Source organism: Nelumbo lutea, chromosome 4 (genome assembly GCF_056320005.1).
Source record: "Nelumbo lutea isolate HS-2025 chromosome 4, American lotus-T2T, whole genome shotgun sequence".
In the NCBI taxonomy this organism is placed as follows: Eukaryota; Viridiplantae; Streptophyta; class Magnoliopsida; order Proteales; family Nelumbonaceae; genus Nelumbo; species Nelumbo lutea.
The window spans coordinates 24050032-24069737 of NC_142687.1; the positions used below are offsets into that span (position 1 = coordinate 24050032).

Below are 19706 nucleotides of genomic sequence, written 5' to 3' on the forward strand. Positions count from 1 at the left end.
CCTACCGGGCGGTGCGTGCTACTGCCTATAACTGTGCCACATTGGAATGCCGGGCGATGTATTCATAACAACGTAACCGCACGTACCACATATCCTTTGCAAATCTTGTTGGAAAGTTTCCTAATGGCCTAATATCAAAGCTATGATAAATCGTATTTGTTGTATAATCTGAGCGTTGAGGAAATCACTCTAAAGTTGTAGAAGGAGCAGTTCTCTCGAGTGGCGAGTTGAGTTGCAGCTTCCAAGCACAGAATCTCGGTCGTTCGATAAGAGCAATTCTGTTCAGGCTATCTACGATTTGTGTAAGAAAACATTTACGCCACCAGGAACTCCACCTGTTTCTCCTTGAACGATCCAAAAACTATCTTCTCCTTTTGGTGTTATTTGTAATTGTAAGTATGATTGAATTCTGTCGTTCATGGTTTTCAAAATCGGACCGGACCGGAAAAACCGGTAACCGTTCAGCCCCCGGTCCGGTATACTATAAATCGTTAAATCCTAAAAAACCGTTGAAAAGGTCAGAAAACCGATGACCCGGGAGGTCGAACCGTAAACCGTTCGACTCGGGCAGCGGTTCGCGGGTTACGAATTTCATTTTCGCTAATTTAAAAAAAATAATAATAAAAACAAGAAAAAGACTCCAGTCTCCATATCCCTCTGATTCCCAGCTCTTACGAATTTCATTCGCGGGTTATGGAATTTCATTTTCGTTCTAACCCTTCCCTCCTCTCAGCCCTCGTACCCCGACTGACGACCTGCGGCAGCCACGATCGATAGCGATTCACGGCGACCGGCGACGGCAGTCTACGGCGGTTTGCATAACCTCTATTTATCAAGAGGACTTGCAGCGGCGTCCAGGGGTTTCTAACATGCTACGGCAGTAGCAGTTGAGCCGATCTCTGTCATACCATATTATGATGAACCCTTGTTTTATATTTTCTGAAATCCTTTTCTAATCGCCTCAACTAGGAATGCAGAATAGAATACATGTTTGCCTATATTTATTTTTATTTTATTTTTGGGACTTATGTGATTTCGTCTTTTTTTCTTGCCCATGGAATGATGGAATATCCTTATGACGTGAACATCTTCTTCTGTAGTTCTATTTTATTACAGAGATTGAGGGGATGGAGTCTGATTATTATAATAAAAAAAATTCTGTTACTGAGATTTCATGCTTATTCAACTCTGTTTCCTGTCATTGTTATTTTTTTTTTCTGCCATTATCAAGATGATTAGACTTTCTTGTTTTAAAAAGTATTGCTGTGGGCGACACACATTTTACTATATAGACGACCTTTTAATTTTTCATAGGTAAGATAGAAACAAAAACCTAGACTGCATTACCAAATCCTTGTTTTCGTTGTCTTCTGAACAAATTGTTCCAGTGGAATGTCAACTATGCAGTTTACCACTGTCTAGTTTTCTGGTTAAATTCCATATCGTTGCAATGAAGAAATGTATATTTGGTGGATGTTCTACTTATAATTGGGTATATGTTATTAGCTCTGTCTCTTCCTTAAGCTTACCTACCTACACTGTTTTTGCAATTTTCGTGCTATAAAAGAGATGTCTTTTTCCCTGTATGAGTTGCTTATGGATGTGTCTGAGCATTAAAAAATATTAGTTCTTCTAACAAGGAGGAATCTAAGACTGTATTCAGGAATGGACTTATCCATGGATATCTGTCCAAAAGAAAAAGGATTATCTTCCAAGCTTTTAGTTTGCTGAACTTGAACTGAATACAACCTGAGTTCCCCTGCAAACCTATTTCTTGTTAATGTACCAAAGCAGTCTCCTCATTACACTTTCAAGTTTCTTTCAAAATTGAAGAAATTTTGCCAATGGAGTATTTATTTAATATACTTATTTAGTAAACAGTAGAAGTAGGTTTAATGTACCAAGGCAGCCTCCTCATTTTCTTAACTTTCTTTACAGCCTTGACAAATAATACAATTTAAGAGGCTTAAGATATGGAAATTCCTATGCCCAAAATAATTATATTTGAACTTTATTGAGGATATGCCCACTACCTGAAAAAATTGAAGAAAAGTTCACTGGTAGTTATTGACTTATTATTAGCCAACCTTTAAAAGATGTTTTTCCTTGATTGTAACTGATTAGGTAGTTCAAAAGGACAGCTTATGTTAGTAAGGCTTTCTGAACCTTGTTATGTCCATTTCTTTACATTGTTGGCCCTGTGTGGTTAATACATCTATTGATTCTATTCACTTCTATTGATCTAATTGCTAGAGTTTTTGAGTTTCTAATACTATCCTTTTCTCTTCTGGTGAATATGAACCTCTAAAGAGGTTTAAAGGTCGCCAAAGAAATATTTCCTGACACAAAGACATCTGTTTTGTTGTCAATCTTTTAAATTTACAGTTTGTAATATGATTGATGTTTAAACTTACAGCATGAATGTTTAGGAAAACATTGTTTGAAGTTTAGTCAACTATATGTTTATATGAACTAGATAAGAAAATTGTTTGAAGTTTAGGAAAACATTGTAAGTTTAGTGAACTCTATGTTTATATGAACTAGATAAGCAAATTGTTTGAACTTTAGAAAAACATTGTCAGTTTAGTGAACTCTGTGTTGGTATGCATATCTGGGCTTCTTAGCCTCATATGGCATTAATTTTTGCATTCACAGTGTTTTCTCCCAGTTTTCTGTTTCTGCTCTTTTTATTCTGAATTCATTTTAATTGTTGGAAATTCCATGAATTGCAGCAATAGGTCCTCTTGGAAATCGGTGGGAAATCAGACTTCTTTTCTTGTCTCCTTTTTTACTCAAAAACCATTATAACTAAAATAAAAGGGCAGCCCAGTGCACAAGTCTCCTGCCAATGCAGGGCCTGGGGAGGGACAGATGTATGCAGCCTTACCCCTGCACATACAGAGAGGCTGTTTCCAAGTTTGACCCCGGTCACCCAGGCCAAAATGGAGCAACCCAACCGTTGCGCCAAGGCCCACCCTCCCCAATTTAAACTAAATATAAAACCCAAATTTTTATGTATCTGGAAGGATTATGTTCACTTTAGTCTTTTTATTCTTACTATTGTTGATATCAGGGCTTAGATGATGCTCCATTGAGAAACCAACCTGAGGAAAGTTCGTTGTTTTGCTTATTTCCATCACATTTTCAGTAAAAGGAGTTGAAAGAAAGATTAGAAATAACATGGGAAACCCTGAGCAGCCCAAAAGGAGAGTGGCATTTGTTCTGATTGATGGACTGGGTGATGTATCAATTCCAAAATTTGGGTACCGAACTCCTTTGCAAGTGGCCAAAATACCCAACTTAAATGCCATTGCTTCTGCTGGAGTTAATGGGCTGATGGACCCTGTTGAAGCGGGTTTGGCTTGTGGTAGTGACACAGCTCACCTCTCTTTATTGGGGTATGACCCAAGAGTTTATTATAGAGGTCGAGGTGCTTTTGAGTCCATGGGTGCTGGATTGGCAATGTCACCTGGTGACATTGCTTTCAAGGTGAATTTTTCTCTCTCCAGGTTTTATTTATCTTCCATGCTTCACTGTATTCCTTTTCCCCGCTTTTAAGTACATCAACATACATTATGCAACATTTGATAATCAAATAATATGAAAAAGGAACTATCCGTACAATTGTATTTGTGTATTAATTTGTGTTAGAGAGAGAGAGAGAGAGAGAGAGAGAGAGAGAGAGAGAGAGAGAGAGAGAGAGAGAGAGAGAGAGAGAGAGTTTTGGGTTGATGGTTCTGTCTTTCACAATATGAAGTCACATAAGGTAAAACAGGTATCCACATAGCAGTGATCAGTGTAATTTAGTATCATGGCTCATGACTTAATTCATGCCATATAATACCTTTTGGATAAAACTTGCAATATGAAAAATACTATGTAAAATTGCATTCCTTATGATTTGCTTTGTAACATTACAAAGAGAATTTGAGGTTAATATGCAAATTGGTATTTGGTTGGACATATATGAGAATACAAGCATCATCTAAAAGGGAATTTGTATAGATGGTTTATATATTTGAAATATGTGCACATATTTCAAAAATAAAATATACATATTATTTTGACAGTAATAAATAGTAGTACCTCACCATGTCGACAGTGATAAAATAGTACCTATTATGTTGGTGGTACTAAATGTTCATCTTCCCCATAGTATATCCTTCACTAGATAAGTGGAATTTATCTATTGTACTAAAATTTACTTAGACAAGAAGAGTGCAAACATAGATGCTGAAAAAATATCCAAAAAGACAGGTCAGAGCACCTAGGTTGACTCTAAACTTACAGTAGTAAATGTTCATCTTCCTGTATCTACACATGACTCCATTCACAGTAATACATCCTTCATCAGATAAGTGAAATTTATCTATTATACTAAAAATTAACTTTGACAGGAGGAGTGCAAGCATAGATGCAGAAAAATATCCAAAAAGGCAGGTCAAAGCACCCAGGCTGACTATAAGTTTAGGAATAACCACTGGGTAGTAGTTTATATTCTATAGGAGGCAGGAGGCTGAGGGAGTCAATCCTTTTCTAAAAATGTCTCTTGTTAAGTAAAAAATTCTAAGGTTGGGACTTGGGACCCAATTTCCATGTATCTTCAAGTTGTTACCGAAATGATTTATATGGATAATGCTGAATTTCTTTAGGATAATGCCATGTTTAAGAATATCATGGTTCTATTATAGTGCAGTAATGTTCTAGAGTTGTGTGGTTGTAGGCTTGTAGCTTATAACTTAAATCAAGTAAAGGGGAAATCATCATTGTCTACTGATGAGTTTTAAATCTTATTGGCAATCACATACCTTGTGTGATTGTAACCTAACAATCTCCTTTTAACAAGTGGGGGAGGTGGGTATGTGGAAAGGGTTTGAAGTGACTCCATGAGGGGAAAGGGTTCAACTTTTGCAGTTTGCGGATGGCACCCTCTGCTTTATTGGTGCAGATGTAGATCAAATAAAACTAATGTTAGGGGTCCTAAGCTTGTTTGAAGTAGTGGTGGGGCTGAAAGTCAATTGATCAAAGAGCAGACTAATCCCTGTGGGAAATGTAGAAAATATAGATGGGCTGGCTGAGATGCTGACATGTCAGGTCATCTTTCTGCCAACTATTTATCTGGGTCTCCCTCTGGAAGCCAAATGCACCTCTTCCTTGGTTTGAGACCCTGTTTTGGAGCACATAAAAAGAAGCTTGCCTCTTGGAAAGCCATTATCTATCCTTGGGAGGTAAAACCACCCTTCTAAAAAGTTCCCTCTCTAATTTGCCGCCTTACTACCTTCAACTATTTCCAATTCCGGTGAAAGTGGCCCAAAGCATAGAAAAACTTAGAGGGATTTTCTGTGGAAAGTGTGAGAGGAGGAAAAAAAGATTCATTTAGTTAATTGGAACTAGGTATGTGCTCCAAAGCTGAAAGGAGGCCTTGGAATCAGGAGAGTGAAGATCTTTAATAACACGCTGTTGGGTAAATGGATTTGGAGATTTGAGAAGGAAAGAGGAAGTTGGTGGAGAAACTTAATTGCTGCCAAGTACAGTACATTTAGAGGTGACTGGATAACCATTTCATATTTGCCCTCCTTAGGTTTCTCAATATGGAGGAAAATCATGGATACTCTACCTTATTTCAGCAGAGGGCTAAGTCCTAAGTTGGGCAATGGTCAAAGGCTGAACATTTGGAAAGATTCATGGTGTAGTAGTAGGCCTTTATCAGAACTATTCCCACAGTTGTATCAAATTACAGAGAATCAGAATGTGGCTGTGGCTGACTGTTGTGAAGTAAGTGACAGCTCTGAGATGTGACTCTGTCCTTCAAATTTGATATAAAACTGATAAAAGAAATAAGGAAAAGTAAGAGGGAAAGAAAGGTTACAATAGAATAGAAGAAGAAGATGGAGAAGAAGAAGAGAAAGAAGAAGAGAGTTCGATGGTTCTCTCTCTCCCTTCACTAATCTTTTATTAAACTTAATTAATCATGCTAATTACGAGTCTGCCCTTTAAGTGAGCGGCCAGCAAAGCAGTAACTTAAGATATCTTAAAAAGATGTCAACAGGCCTATTAACACATAAAACAGATATAACATTACTTGAACATAAAAGAAATATTAGGGTCCATTCGGCCCAGTCTCTCTGCACTCTGTTTCCTGGTGCCCCTCCTTCCAAAGACACTTCCAAGATTGGGAAATTGGTGAGGTTGTCGACTTGCTTGAACTACTCTCCAGTTAGACATTGGACCTGAACTTCCAAGATTGGGAAATTGGTGAGGTCTGGGCTGCAGTGTTGGACAGGTTCTGAGTGAAAGTTAATCAGTCCTTTTTACATTTTGACCCTCATGCTTTCTGTTTGCCGAACTGAACCTGTCAAGTGAGCAAAGAAGAAGAGGAAGAAGAAGAGGAAGAGAAGAGGAGAAAGGAAGAAATGTTCGAATGGGCATTGTTCATCAGTCGGCCCTGTTCACTTATATAATAACAGCACAGAAAGTTACATAAAAGGACTAGGATGCCCCTGATTAGTGATGGGACACCCAGTCAAATAAGACACTAAATAAAAATAGGCCCAGTAACTAAGGCCCATTATCTAAAGACTTAATACCCAACCCAGACAAGAGGATAACAAAATATCAGTCGAACCAACACTCCCCCTCAAGCTAAGCATGGATGCCAATCATGTTTAGCTTGCCAAGTAAGTCCAAGAATTTCACTGTGGTTAGCCCTTTAGTTAAGACATCTGCAATCTGCATTTCTGAGGGAGTGTAAGGAATGCTGAATTCTCTTGAGACTATTCTTTCTCTAACAAAGTGACGGTCTATCTCAATATGTTTTGTTCTATCATGTTGCACTGGGTTATTCACAATGTTGATGGCAGCCTTGTTGTCGCAGTACAACTTGAGAGGACACTCAATCTTCACTCCCAATTCACCAAGAAGAATCTTAAGCCACAACAGTTCTGCAACACAGCCATAGTCCGATATTCAGCCTCTGCGCTAGACCTGACAACCACATTCTGTTTTTTACTTCTCCATGTAACTAAATTTCCTCCAACAAAAGTGCAGTATCTTGAAGTCGACTTTCTATCACCCACAGAACCAGCCCAATCTGCATCAGTATATCCTTCAACTTCAATTTTATTGTTTTTTCTGAACAGAATCCCTTTCCTAGGGCAAGACTTCAAATATCTGAGAATCCTTTCTATAGCTTTCATGTGAGGAATTTTTGGATTGTGCATGAACTGACTGACAACATGAATAGCATAAGCAATGTTAGGATGAGTGAGGGACAAGTAAATTAACTTCCCTACTAGCTTTTGGTATCTTTCTTTATTAGGGTAGTCCTCTCCTACCGACTCCTGTAGACCATGGTTTGGTTCTATTGGAGTATCTGCTGGCCTGCACCCCAAGATGCTTGTCTCTTGTAGAAGGTCAATGATGTATTTCCGTTGTAGATGCCCTCTTTGGATCTATCAACTTCAATCCCTAGAAAGTATCTCAGTTGACCCAGGTCTTTGATTTCAAATTCAGCAGCTAGGACCTCCTTCAGCCTTTTAAATTCTTCCTTATCATCCCCAGTAATTACCATATCATCTACATAGATGATAAGAGCTGTAAGTTTCCCATTTCTCTTCCTTATGAATATGGTATGATTTGCCCTGCTTTGAGTATAATCACCTTTCTTCATGGCTCCACATAGCTTCTCAAACCAAGCTCGAGGGGATTGTTTAAGGCCATATAATGCTTTTCTTAGTCTACATACTTTCTTGCCAAATTCATAACCTGATGGAGGATCCATGAATACCTCCTCATGTAGATCATCATTTAAAAAGGCATTCTTCACATCCAGCTAATGAAGCTCCCACGAGAAATTTGCAGCTAATGATAGTAGAACTCTAATAATGTTGAGTTTTGCTACCGGAGCAAATGTTTCTTTGTAGTTAATTCCTTCCTTTTGAGTAAATCCCTTTGCTACGAGTCTAGCATTGTATCTTTCAATGGACCCATCCTCCCTATGCTTCACAGTGAACACCCACTTGCATCCAACAGTGCCTTTCCCTTCTGGTAGATCTACTAATTTCCAAGTCCCTGCTTTCATTAAGGCATTCATTTCTTCATTCATAGCCTCTTTCCATTTTGGGTCAGACACTGCCTCTGAGTACTTAGTAGGAACATGCACAGAAGAGAGAGTAGACACAAAAGAACAATAACGAGGGGACAAATGTGAGTAAGACACAAAATCAGCAATGAGGTGTCTGATAGTACAAGAACGGGTAGACTTACGAAGGGCAATTGGAAGATCCAAGTCAGAGGAATTGATAAGATTACCTTGAGTTACTGAGATAGGTTGATCCGAGTCCAATTGGTTGTTGTCATGAGTTGGAGAACTCTTCTTCCTTCTATTGTAGGTGATTCTGATATCTTTCTATTGCCTGCTTGAGTCTTTAGTAACATTTGCAACATCACTAGTAGTAGCTGGGCCAATGGGAGCATCACTAGATTCACTTGGGATACGACAACTGGGAGGATCAAGAGGAGAGGATGGAAGATCCGTGGCAGAGAGGGGCACAAAGAAGGAGGGAGTAGAAGGATCAATTGAGACTCAAAGAATACCACATCTTTTGTGACATTTTTTCTTGGTGACTGGATCGTAACACTTGTATCCCTTCTGAGTAGGAGAGTATCCCAAGAAAATTCCCTTCGTAGCTCGAGGATCTAATTTGGTCTTCTTCGGGTCTTTGACATGTATGAAACATACACACCCAAAGACCCTCGGTGGAAGAGAAAAAATAGGAAGGTAAGGGCAAAGAACAGAAAATGGAGTCTTCATCCCCAAGGCCTTAGATGACATTCGGTTTATCAGATATGATGCAACAAGGATTGCTTGAGACCAATAGGCTTTTGGAACCTTGTGCTGATATAGTAAAGTCCGTGCAGTCTCCAATAAGTGTCTATTCTTGCGCTTAACAACCCCATTCTGTTGGGGGGTACTAGCACAAGATGACTGATGGATCATTCCCGCATCCTCCATAAACAAGTTTAAGGACCTTTCGAAATATTCAACAACATTATTTGACTTGAATTTCTTGATTTTCTTGCCAAATTGTGTTTCAATCATTTTGCAAAATGCCATGGTTACCCGCGACACTTCATCTCGTGTCTTTAATAAGTAGATCCATGTGCATCGAGAATAGTGATCAATAAAACTGATAAAGTATCGATAGCCATCAATAGAAACAATGGGAGAAGGACCCCAAACATCAGAGTGGACCAAGTCAAAAGGTGCTTGAATTTCATTACTGGAAGTTGAATACACAGTTCTACGCTGTTTTGATAATTGACAGATTTCACAGACTAACTTTTGACTTGAAACACCTTGGAACAATTCTGGAAACAACATTTCCAATGACGAAAACTGTAAATGACCTAGCCTAGCATGCCACAGGTGTAGCTTAGTTAATGACTCCACATTAGATTTACCACTAGTAGTAGATGTTTGTAGGGCCAAGTTGATGTCTGCATCAAGGTAGTAGAGGCCTCCACGCTCATGACCGCTCCCAATCGTTCTCTTCGTCAAACTGTCCTGAAAAACACAATGAGTAGGAAAAAAGGTTATGCTATAGTTCAAGTTCTTGGTAAGTTTTGAAACAGATAAAAGGTTTGAAGAGAGATTGGGAACATGCAAGACAAATTTGAGTGAGAGGTCCTTGCTTAGGTTAACCACTCCTTTCCCAGTTATGGTAGAGAGGGAAGCATCAGCAACCTTCATCTTGTCTTGGCCAGGCATTAAATGATAGGAAGAAAATAAAGAAGATATGTGAGTCATGTGGTCAGTCACACCGGAATCAATAATCCAGGAGGTTGGATCAATGGAACTAGTTGCACTAAAGGCGGAGACAATACTTGATCTGGCAAGGGAGGTGGAAGGGGGGGAATTTGTCCTTAGGCGGGCCAGTGCCTGGCTAAGTACCTCTACCTCATTAGTTGTGAAATCCATAGACCCATGTCCTTGGGAACTAGTAGTCTGTCCCATGGAGGAGGAAGCAACTGTGGATGAGTGTTTGGAACCTCTATCATTGTGACTTGCTGCCAGGTTCCCACTTGCAGATTTTCCCTTTTGGTGCTTCTTATCTTTCCTCAATGCAGCTGGTTTCAGATGAGGATAGAGAACCCAACAGGTCTCTTTCACATGCTTTTCTCCCCCACAGCGAGTACACTTCAGGTGTCTCTTGTTAGAGAACTTGTTCCCCCTTTGATTTGTAGAAATTAGGGCTGAATGTTTTATAAACTGTTCAGCTAGTTTAGTCTGAGCATCAACTTGCATCTCTTTTCTTCTCACATCTTCATTTCTCACAAGGTAGTAGACATGATGTAAGTCGGGCATCTCATCTCTTCCCAGAATTTGGGACGTTATGTTCTCATATATTGGATCTAGGCCAGCCAAAAATTTGAATGCTCTATACCCTCTTCAACTTGTTTGTCATGTTTCTCCTTGTCTCTGGCATTCTTCTAGTCAATGATGAGGTGGTGATCCAGTTCTTCCCATGGTCCTTCTAATGTAGCAAAGTATGTTGCAACACTCATATCTCCTTGCCTCAGGGCAGCAATATCTTGATTCAGTCTATAGATTCGGGCATTATTTTTTTTTCTGCCCATAGGTCTTAGACACCTTTTCCCATATCTTGGCAGCTGTGGAGAAGTATTGAACAGTCCTAGCTACCCTTGGAGTCATTGAAGCAAGTAGCCAGGACATGACTGTAGCATTCTCTCTTCTTCAAATAGCATATTCAGCACTCCCTATTTCAGGTTCTTTCTTTTGCCCATCCAAGTAGCCGGTAAGATCCCGGGATGTGATAAAGAGCATGGCTGAAATAGACCATTCCCTAAAGTTGTATTCGTCTAGCAACACATTTGCTATCTGTAGGCTGTGCAGATTTGGGTTCTCCAGATTAGGAGACCTCCCACTAGCCCTAACATTTCTAGAAGACACTTCCACGGATATGGAAGACATCTTTTCCGACTTGCAAGAGTACCAAAAACTGTCACACAAGTTATATGAAACCACTTCAGACTTACGGAGCTTGCAGCATTGTAAACTCAGACTGGAGGGTCCGCATCAGGACTGAAATACCAAGTTCCACTCTACTGTACTGCTCTAACTACTGCTGTTGCAAGCTGCCACCAAACTGCTGAAGCACCAAACTGAAACCCTTCTGCTGTGTTTAGCCATTGTTGCCGCAGCCTGGACCTTTCTGTTGTGGCTTCTACCACACGCTAACCACTGCTATCGCAGGCTGAACCCTCACCCACGAACTGTTCTAGGACTGCTGAGATCAGTCCTCTCTTCCAGATCTGTTCTACACAGATCTCACTTAGCCGAATGGCTACAACTTGCTGTGTGTGTCTCTTAGGGCATCAGCTACTGGGACCAACTCCCCTTGGGCCCTACAACCAAGGGAAACCCTAGATATAGGTTCTGCTGGGTTCTACGACCAGACCTAGGGTTTCTTTGCAGTACCAAGATAGAGAGAAAGGTGAGAGAGAGAGAGAGAGAGGTGCGAGGCAGCTGCTGTAACCAGGCGAGTTTTAGTGCTCTGATACCATGTTTGCTGAACTGAACCTGTCAAGTGAGCAGAGAAGAAGAAGAAGAGGAAGAAGAAGAGGAAGAGAAGAAGAGAAAGGAAGAAATGTTCGAATGGGCACTGTTCATCAGCCGGCCCTGTTCACTTATATAATAACAGTACATAAAGTTACATAAAAGGACCAGGATGCCCCTGATTAGTGATGGGACACCCAGTCAAATAAGACACTAAATAAAAATAGGCCCAGTAACTAAGGCCCATCAACTAAAGACTTCACACCCAACCCAGACAAGAGGATAACAAAATATCAGCCGAACCAACACTTTCTTTCTCACTTTGTACCTTAAAAAGGAATAACCAACAAAACCAATATCCAAAGAATTTATTCGAAGAAAAAAATTCTTGATTTTAATCATTTATTTGTTAAGTATTAAATAAGAATCTATTTGCATCAATTCTTTGTTAGTGTTTTATTGCATGTAACAGATGAGGGGATTTAAAAGAAGAAAGAACACTCAACAAAGTGTTTTCCAAACCATACGGATTGGCTACATAAGTCATGTTTCACCATTCCACTCTTTCAAGGGATAAAACCAAGATATAATAAAACATAAAAGTGAGTGAATTGTTAAATTTTAACCATGAACGATTTATTCTATAGGCTAATAAAGAACACTCAACAAAGTGTTTTCCCAACTATACGGATTGGCTACGTAAGTCATGTTTCACCATTCCACTCTTTCAAGGGATAAAAACAAGATATAATAAAACATAAAAGTGAGTGAATTGTTAAATTTTAGCCATGAATGATTTATTCTATAGGCTAATAAAGAAAAAGAAACTAATAATACCACTTTGCAAACCCATGAATTATCCTTTCTATTCCATAGTCCATACAAAAACGATATTAAACTTGTTGGCCTTTGAACTAAACCACAATTAATTGGCTAGCCTCAATTTTACCAGAAAAACTGAAGTTTTCACTCCATCTTGTTTGACTTTTCATCATAATGACTTCTATATTCACATGGTGTGGGAACATTTTGAATCATTTAGCTTTCCATTCTCTCTTTTCTTTTCTCCAATGTTGCTATTTCAGTTGCTGATGCAATATCATTTTGATATCCAGTCAAACTTTGCAACCCTGGATGAGGAAACTGGAATAGTCACCAGCAGGAGAGCTGACAGGCACTTTGAGGAAGAGGGGCCCATCCTTTGTGCTGCTTTGGATGGAATGAAGCTACCATCTTTTCCCGAATATGAAGTCAGAGTCAGGTGTGGAAAATTCTAACTTGGCAGAAAATAAATTTGAAGGAGGAAAGAAAGACCCTGTTTTTTTTTTTTGTTTTTTTTTTTCCTTTCTTTCCAAGAACTACTGAAGGTTCCATAACACTAGTATCTATATTACTATATAATATCCAGCCTTGAATACCAGTTATCAAGCCTGACTAGTTTCCTGCAACTTATTTTCAAATAGAAAAAGATATTCAACTAATTTTTTATATGCTTATTTAATGTTGATAATTTCATTAAGTAAACAAAGAAGTTTAACATAGTATGATCTTCTGAAGATATGCAACAGAACACAGATGTGGAGTTGTTGTGAAAGGGCCAAATTTGAGTGGAAATATATCAGGGACAGATCCTTTGAAGGATAATCAATTACTTTTGAAAGCTGAGGCTCTTGATGATTCTAATGAAGCAAAGCACACAGCTGCAGTTGTCAATGAGTTATCCAAGGAGATATCAAGAATTTTGGTCTCTCAACCAGTGAATGCAAAACGTGTAGCAGAAGGAAAGAACATTGCAAATGTGGTCCTCCTACGAGGATGTGGTATCAGAATCGAGGTAGTTGTCTCAACTAAAGTACTAAATCTAAATCTATCATCCTTTTCTTTTTCCCTTTTTTTATATACAATTGGTGGGTCTTCAATTATGGAAATGAGTAGCATTTACTGGATTGGAACTAAATTTTCTTTTCATCTTTTCTCATGTATCTATTGATGCATGATAATTAAGTAGCATTACTTGAACTTTTTCCCCTTTCTTTCATGATACATTAAGGGGAAGAGATTTGGTGAAACAAAAACAAAATTACAGAGCATTTTCTTGAAATCATCAATAAAGTATTTTCACAAGACAAGCAATACAAACATATGATTTTGCTAATTTGGAGAATTCAAGCACCTGATCGCATCTCTGGAAATTTATTTTGCTCTTTTGTTTACCATGCAGGTTCCTCCATTTGAAAATAAACATGGACTTCGGCCATGCATGGTAGCTCCCACCAAAATTATAGCAGGGCTGGGTCTTTCACTCAGCATTGATATCTTAGAAGCTCCTGGAGCAACTGGAGACTATCGAACACTTCTAACATCTAAGGCAACCGCTATAGCCAATGCACTTTCTGCTCCACTACAGTCATGTCCCCGTGTTTTTGTACCAGGAGAGGATGAGTACAAGCCAGGCCATGCTGATGGTTATGACTTTGGTTTTCTTCACATCAAGGTGGTAATTCAATGAGTTATTTATAATATTTATCAATTTTTTTGGGGGATCTTTCTACAATCCACATGTCCATATTTACAACTTCAAAATCCATGCCCTTAGAACAAGAGTAGTTCTCACTATGTTGATGTCTTCATATCCTTGTTATTTGCAATATGTGGATATGTATGCATGTATAATCGTGGTTTTCTAGGAAAATTTTTCTTGCCTTCATTTTATTACAGAAATGCTAATTCTCTAGTTGGTGGCTGTTCCAACAGGCAATAGATGATGCAGGTCACGATAAGGCAAGCATTTTCAAGGTCAAAGCCTTAGAAGCTGTTGACCGAGCAATAGGTCAGCTGGCCAAGCTCCTCTGGCAGGCAGAATCGACTGGAAACTTCAAATATTCTCTTTGTGTCACTGGTGACCACTCCACCCCAGTTGAGTATGGAGATCACAGCTTTGAGCCAGTCCCATTTGCACTGTGCCGGTTAGAGGATTTTGTTGGTGCTGTGGGAGGGAATGACATTGTTATGGGAACCTCCCTAGATCCATTCCCTCTTCCAACTGTCAAGACTGATGAAGACCTAAAAGAAGACTTGGGTATAGAAGAGAGAAACATCTTGCAAAAAGCTTTCAGTGGTGATTCTGTTAGTGAGTTCAATGAGATAGCAGCGGCAAGGGGTTGTCTTGGGCGCTTTCCAGGAGGTGAAATGATGGGAATAATAAAAAGATTTCTTAAATTGAAGCTTTGAGTAGCAGTTTTTGTTGGGAAGGTTTCTGGAATATGTTTCAAAAACCTAATAAATAATTAATGGGTTTGACTCGTTATATTTCCTAACTTAATTATTTAACATGGGATTCTACCATTAGTTGGAATAACAAAAGAATTATTTTCTAAACAAGTCTTCTAATTTTGCGCTCTTCAACAGGGTTATATCTCAACAACTGATAGTGGTTCAGTTGGCAGGGTCTCTGCCTCGTTGTAGCGGATACTTGTGATGGGAATGGGCTACCCCCTGTTATTTAGAGTGCAGATGGTCCTATGAATCAGGAATAAAAAGGGGGTTCTGTCTCCGTAAAAGGAACTACAGACTTGGGCATTTGATTTTCTGAATTGATAACCATCTAAATGCAAATTCTAATGTTAAAATTACATGCTTTTAAATTTAACAAAATATGGGGAAAAATATACGTGAATACTTGTAAAATGTACAAGTAAATATCTTGCATGGTAAGTTAGACTTGGATTTGTGGGTTTTCATCTCCCATTTATAAATTATAAATTTTTAAATGCATTTTTTAACATCATTCAAAAATTCATATTAAATTGCAATAGGTTTAATTTTGGATGAATTATGCATATTAATTTGTAGAGTTTGCGGCTCATGTGTAAATGTTTAATATTAATTTTGGGGAAAATTCCATTTTAGTACCTTAAACTTTGGGGGTAGTGTCAAGTTAGTAGGTGTATATGAAGAATATCTCATTTTTTATATAATATTATATATTTCGAAATATTTTCAATTCACGGGAATAATGTAATATAATACCTAAATCGCCGCTTTAAATAAGATAAGCCAGCAGTTCTGACAAAACCATCACTTAGGGGAATTGTGAACCGCCTTGGACCAACCAGTAAAGGTGACACCGTGGCAGCCTTTTCTGCCTAAGCCGATGACTTGATCTAAGGTGACAGTCAATTAAACGGCAGACGGTTGACCGCCGACTTAGACCAATGATAATCTTAAAACAAAATAAATATTTTTAAATAAGGTTGATCTGTGCCTGTGGTCATAACTGCTAGTAAAGTAAATATGCAAAATACTTTTTTATAAATCGAGTTGACCTATGCCGGCAGTGAAGACTACTGTAGTAGCACTTTTACCAGCAGTTCTGACAGGACAACCAGGTAGGCAGGAGATGCTAGGGTGAACACTTCCCTGTATGTGATTTTAGAATGGAAAAGCTTGGACAAAGTGAAGAATTACAATGGTTCTCTGATTTTGATCTCTTCTTCATCCAATCAATTATGGCTTGTATCCGACCTGTATCCAATCAATAGAAACGGGGTGGGTGGTTCCTGCCCTGTATCCGACCCCGAACTGAAATTCCCCACCCTGTCCTGCCCCGAACCCCAATAGAGCTAAAAATCTTAACCCCATTCCTGTTTCCACAAGAAATAAGGATCATTGACTTTGTGCCGCCCTACCCCAGTTATTTTACTTGTATATGTATATTTTTTTTTTATCTTTTTAAACCTATTTAGAACTATTCTATATTATGTAATATAATATGATAAAATATAATATATAATAATATATTATGGCATAATATATGATGGAGCGCGATCCGGCTGATCTTAGCTATTCGCCGCCTTGCTTCCGAACGGGATAGCAGGGAACCTGAAACGGAGGAGATGGGGAAGCTCCGGGGGGAACCCAGTGTAGAGGCTCCGAAGCTCAAGTTAGAATCCTTCAAAAGCAAGGTAATACCAGATAGCGCAAAGTTTGCATACCTCTGTTGTCGGGGAGCAGGGGGCTCTTATAGTCACTTCGTGCACTCGTCCCAGGGCCCTTGTCAGGTCAAGTATGATTACCCTTGTGCTTGTCAATTTGGTCATCGTCCTTTCTGCTGAGACAGAACCGTCACTGCCTAACCGTCATCTAACTGGAGATGGCGGTGTTAGTGGTGGTGGCAGGTGGTCGTTTAGGGTGCTACCGCCAAACGTCAGATCCCAAGTCAGTCAGGCGCGGCGCCCTTGGGCACGAACTTCCTTAGTGTCAGGCGTGGTACGACTTGTTTGGTTTTGGTGCCAAGTGATGCGAAGTGCTGAGCGAGGCGGTCTTGAGCTCGGAGGTATCTATAGGGCAGGTCAGTTCGGCGAAGTGTATCCCGAGCTGTTACAAGGTGGGTCAGTTCGGCGAAGTGTATCCCGAGTTGTTACAAGGTTAGTTTGGCAAGTATAACCCGAGCTGCTACAAGGTTAGTTTGGCAAGTATAACCCGAGCTGCTACAAGGTTAGTTTGGCAAGTATAACCCGAGCTGTTACAAGGTCCGGGTTGGCCTCAATACCGCGCCGATTGACAATGTAGCCTAGGAACTTGCCCGAGGTGACACCGAAGACACATTTGTTAGGGTTCAACTTCATGCTAAACCGACGCAGGATTTGGAAAACAGAATCTAAGTCTTGTATTAATTCTTGTGAAAACTGAGTCTTGACGACCATGTCGTCTACATAGCACTCTATCTTCGTACCAATCAGGGGCCGAAATAGCCTATTTACAAGTCTTTGGAAAGTCGCTCCGGCATTTTTTAGTCCGAAGGGCATGACTTTGTAGCAATACAGGCCGAACTCGGTTATGAAGCTGGTTTTTTCCTCATCGGATGGGTCCATCCTAACTTGGTTGTAGCCAGAGTAGGCGTCCAGGAAGCTTAGCAACTCGTTTCTCGAGGTCGCATCCACTAGGTGGTCAATTCTGGGGAGGGGGAAGCAATCTTTCGGGCAAGCTCGGTTCAGGTCGGTATAGTCGACGCACATGCGCCACTTGCCGCTTGCCTTTTTTACCAACACCGGGTTGGCCACCCAGCTCGGGTAATGGACTTCCCTTATGAAGTTTGCTGCGATGAGCTTCTCGACCTCCTCGTCGACCGCTTTCCAGTGTTCTGGGGCTAAGTTGCGTTTCTTCTGTCTAACGGGTCTGACTACAGGGTCAGTATTAAGTTTGTGAGTTATCAGTCCGGGGCTAATGCCGGGCATGTCGACCGCGGACCAAGCAAAAATATCTAAATTTTGAAGTAAAAAACTCACCAGTTCGGCTCGTATGGGGTCTTCGATGGAAGCTCCGATGCTTAGTGTGCGAGCTGGGTCCGTAGCTGAAGTCGGGATTGCGACAGTTTCCTCCGTGGGCGAAGCTCGTTCCTCACCTTGCTCCGTAGGCCGCTCTAGTTCGAGGTCGTCGGCCGCCTTGGTTTTTCCCTTCAGGGCGGCAACATAGCACTTGCGCAACTCGAGCTGGTCGCCCCGCACTACCCCTATACCGAAGTCCGTAGGGAACTTCATGGCCAAATAGTAGGTGGAGACCACCGCCCGTAGGATATGCGTGATCGGCCGCCCTATTATGGCATTGTATGGGGAGGGGGTCGCGACTACCAGGAAATCATGGTTGAGTCTGACCGCACAAGGCCATGTGCCGACTTCCACAGGGACAGTTACTTTTTCGAGGGGCCTGACTTCTTCTCCGCTGAAACCCACCAGGGGAGTGTTCGCGGGCTTCAGCTCGCTCCTCTGTAACTGCAGCTGGTCAAATGATGATTTGAAGAGGATGTCCGTTGAGCTGCCCGAATCTATGAGTACGCGCCTGACCTCGAAGTCGCTGATCCTTAGTTTAATGACAAGCGCGTCATCATGGGGGTAGTGGACTCCTCGCGCGTCGTCCTCCGTGAAAAAGATTGGTTCTTCGGTCTTTGGTCTCTTTGGGGGGTTCCGTTCTTCGAGGGTCGCTTCGCGAACTGAAGTCCGGGCTGCTGCCAAGGTACACCCCGCTACCACCGAACCTCCCACTATTACATGGATGGTTCCTCGAACTGGCCTCTCTTCCAGAGGCTGCTTCTGCAACGGTTCGGTAGGTCTGTTGCTAGACTCGGGGGCATCCTTTTCGTGCTCCCCTTGCCGACCTTCTTTATTGTTATTGTTGTGCTGTACAAAGTTTCTCAAGTATCCGCGACGGATGAGCCCCTCTATCTCGTCCCGGAGGTTATTACACTGTTCGGTGCTATGACCATGGTCTCTATGGAAACTACAATACAAATTCTTATTTCTCTCGTTCGGATTTCCCTTTAGGCGAGGTGGCCACTTAATGTACGGGGCGTCTTTGATCGTCATTAAGATCTCTGTCCGCCTTGTGTTTAACGACGTGTAGTCCGTCCGAACTGCTAGGGGGGCCCGGAATGACTGGTTCGGCTTCCGCTCCCGGGTCGGGTTTTTTCTATTCACTGGGTTGGAGAGCTCGCCTTCTCTCTTTCTTTTCTCGTTCCCGCATTCGGTTCGTTGGTTGATTTCTTCCTCTGTCCTCATGAACTTATCCGCGAGTTTGAGGAATTCGGCCACGATTGCGGGCTGGTTGGCCACCATGTGCCATTTGAATTCTTTGTGCGTCACCCCTCTTTTGGCCGCCGCGAGCTGCACTGTGGGGTCCAACCGCGGTATCTGCAAGCATGCTTCGTTGAATCGCTTGATGTAGCCCCGAATAGATTCTCCTTCTCTTTGGACTACTCCGAAGATGCTTTCCTCTGTTCTGGGGCACCGTTGGCTGGTGACGAAGTGTGTGGTGAAGACTTGCACGACTTGGGCCCAGCACTTTATCGACCCGGGGGCCAGGTTCCTGTACCAAGTGCGGGCTACCCCCCTGAGGGTGGTGGTAAAGGCCACACACATGCACGATTCGCTGGCCCTGGCGAGGTGCATTTGCGACTGAAAGGCGTCAACGTGGTCGTTGGGGTCGAAGGACCCGTCGTACTTGTCCAGAGGTGGGAGCTTGAAGTCTCTGGGTAAGGGGACCGCCAGGAGTTCCGATGCGAGGGGGGAAGGAACGGAGAGAGCCGGGGCAGCCCCTACCTCGTCCGAGCTCATGTCTTTGCCTCTGAATGCCG

At 41.2% G+C, this 19706-nt stretch overlaps 1 protein-coding gene across 1 annotated transcript; it reads left to right on the forward strand.

Annotated features, from left to right (window-relative positions):
* Positions 1-628: 628 nt before the first annotated feature.
* Positions 629-14956, forward strand: LOC148854653 (uncharacterized). The gene is made up of 6 exons (XM_088984663.1): positions 629-886; positions 3074-3489; positions 12694-12839; positions 13136-13412; positions 13800-14072; positions 14333-14956. The coding sequence occupies exons 2-6, from the start codon at positions 3181-3183 to the stop codon at positions 14807-14809; spliced, it is 1482 nt and encodes a 493-aa protein (XP_088840789.1). The 5' UTR covers positions 629-886; positions 3074-3180; the 3' UTR covers positions 14810-14956.
* Positions 14957-19706: the final 4750 nt, after the last annotated feature.

What these genes read in the sequence shown, in the direction of transcription:
- LOC148854653 (XM_088984663.1), top strand. Translation starts at nt 3,181, where the DNA reads ATGGGAAACCCTGAGCAGCCCAAAAGGAGAGTGGCATTTGTTCTGATT. An exon ending in CTGGTGACATTGCTTTCAAG is followed by an intron (nt 3,490 to 12,693) that starts GTGAATTTTTCT and finishes TTTGATATCCAG; the next exon opens with TCAAACTTTGCAACCCTGGA. An exon ending in GAATATGAAGTCAGAGTCAG is followed by an intron (nt 12,840 to 13,135) that starts GTGTGGAAAATT and finishes GATCTTCTGAAG; the next exon opens with ATATGCAACAGAACACAGAT.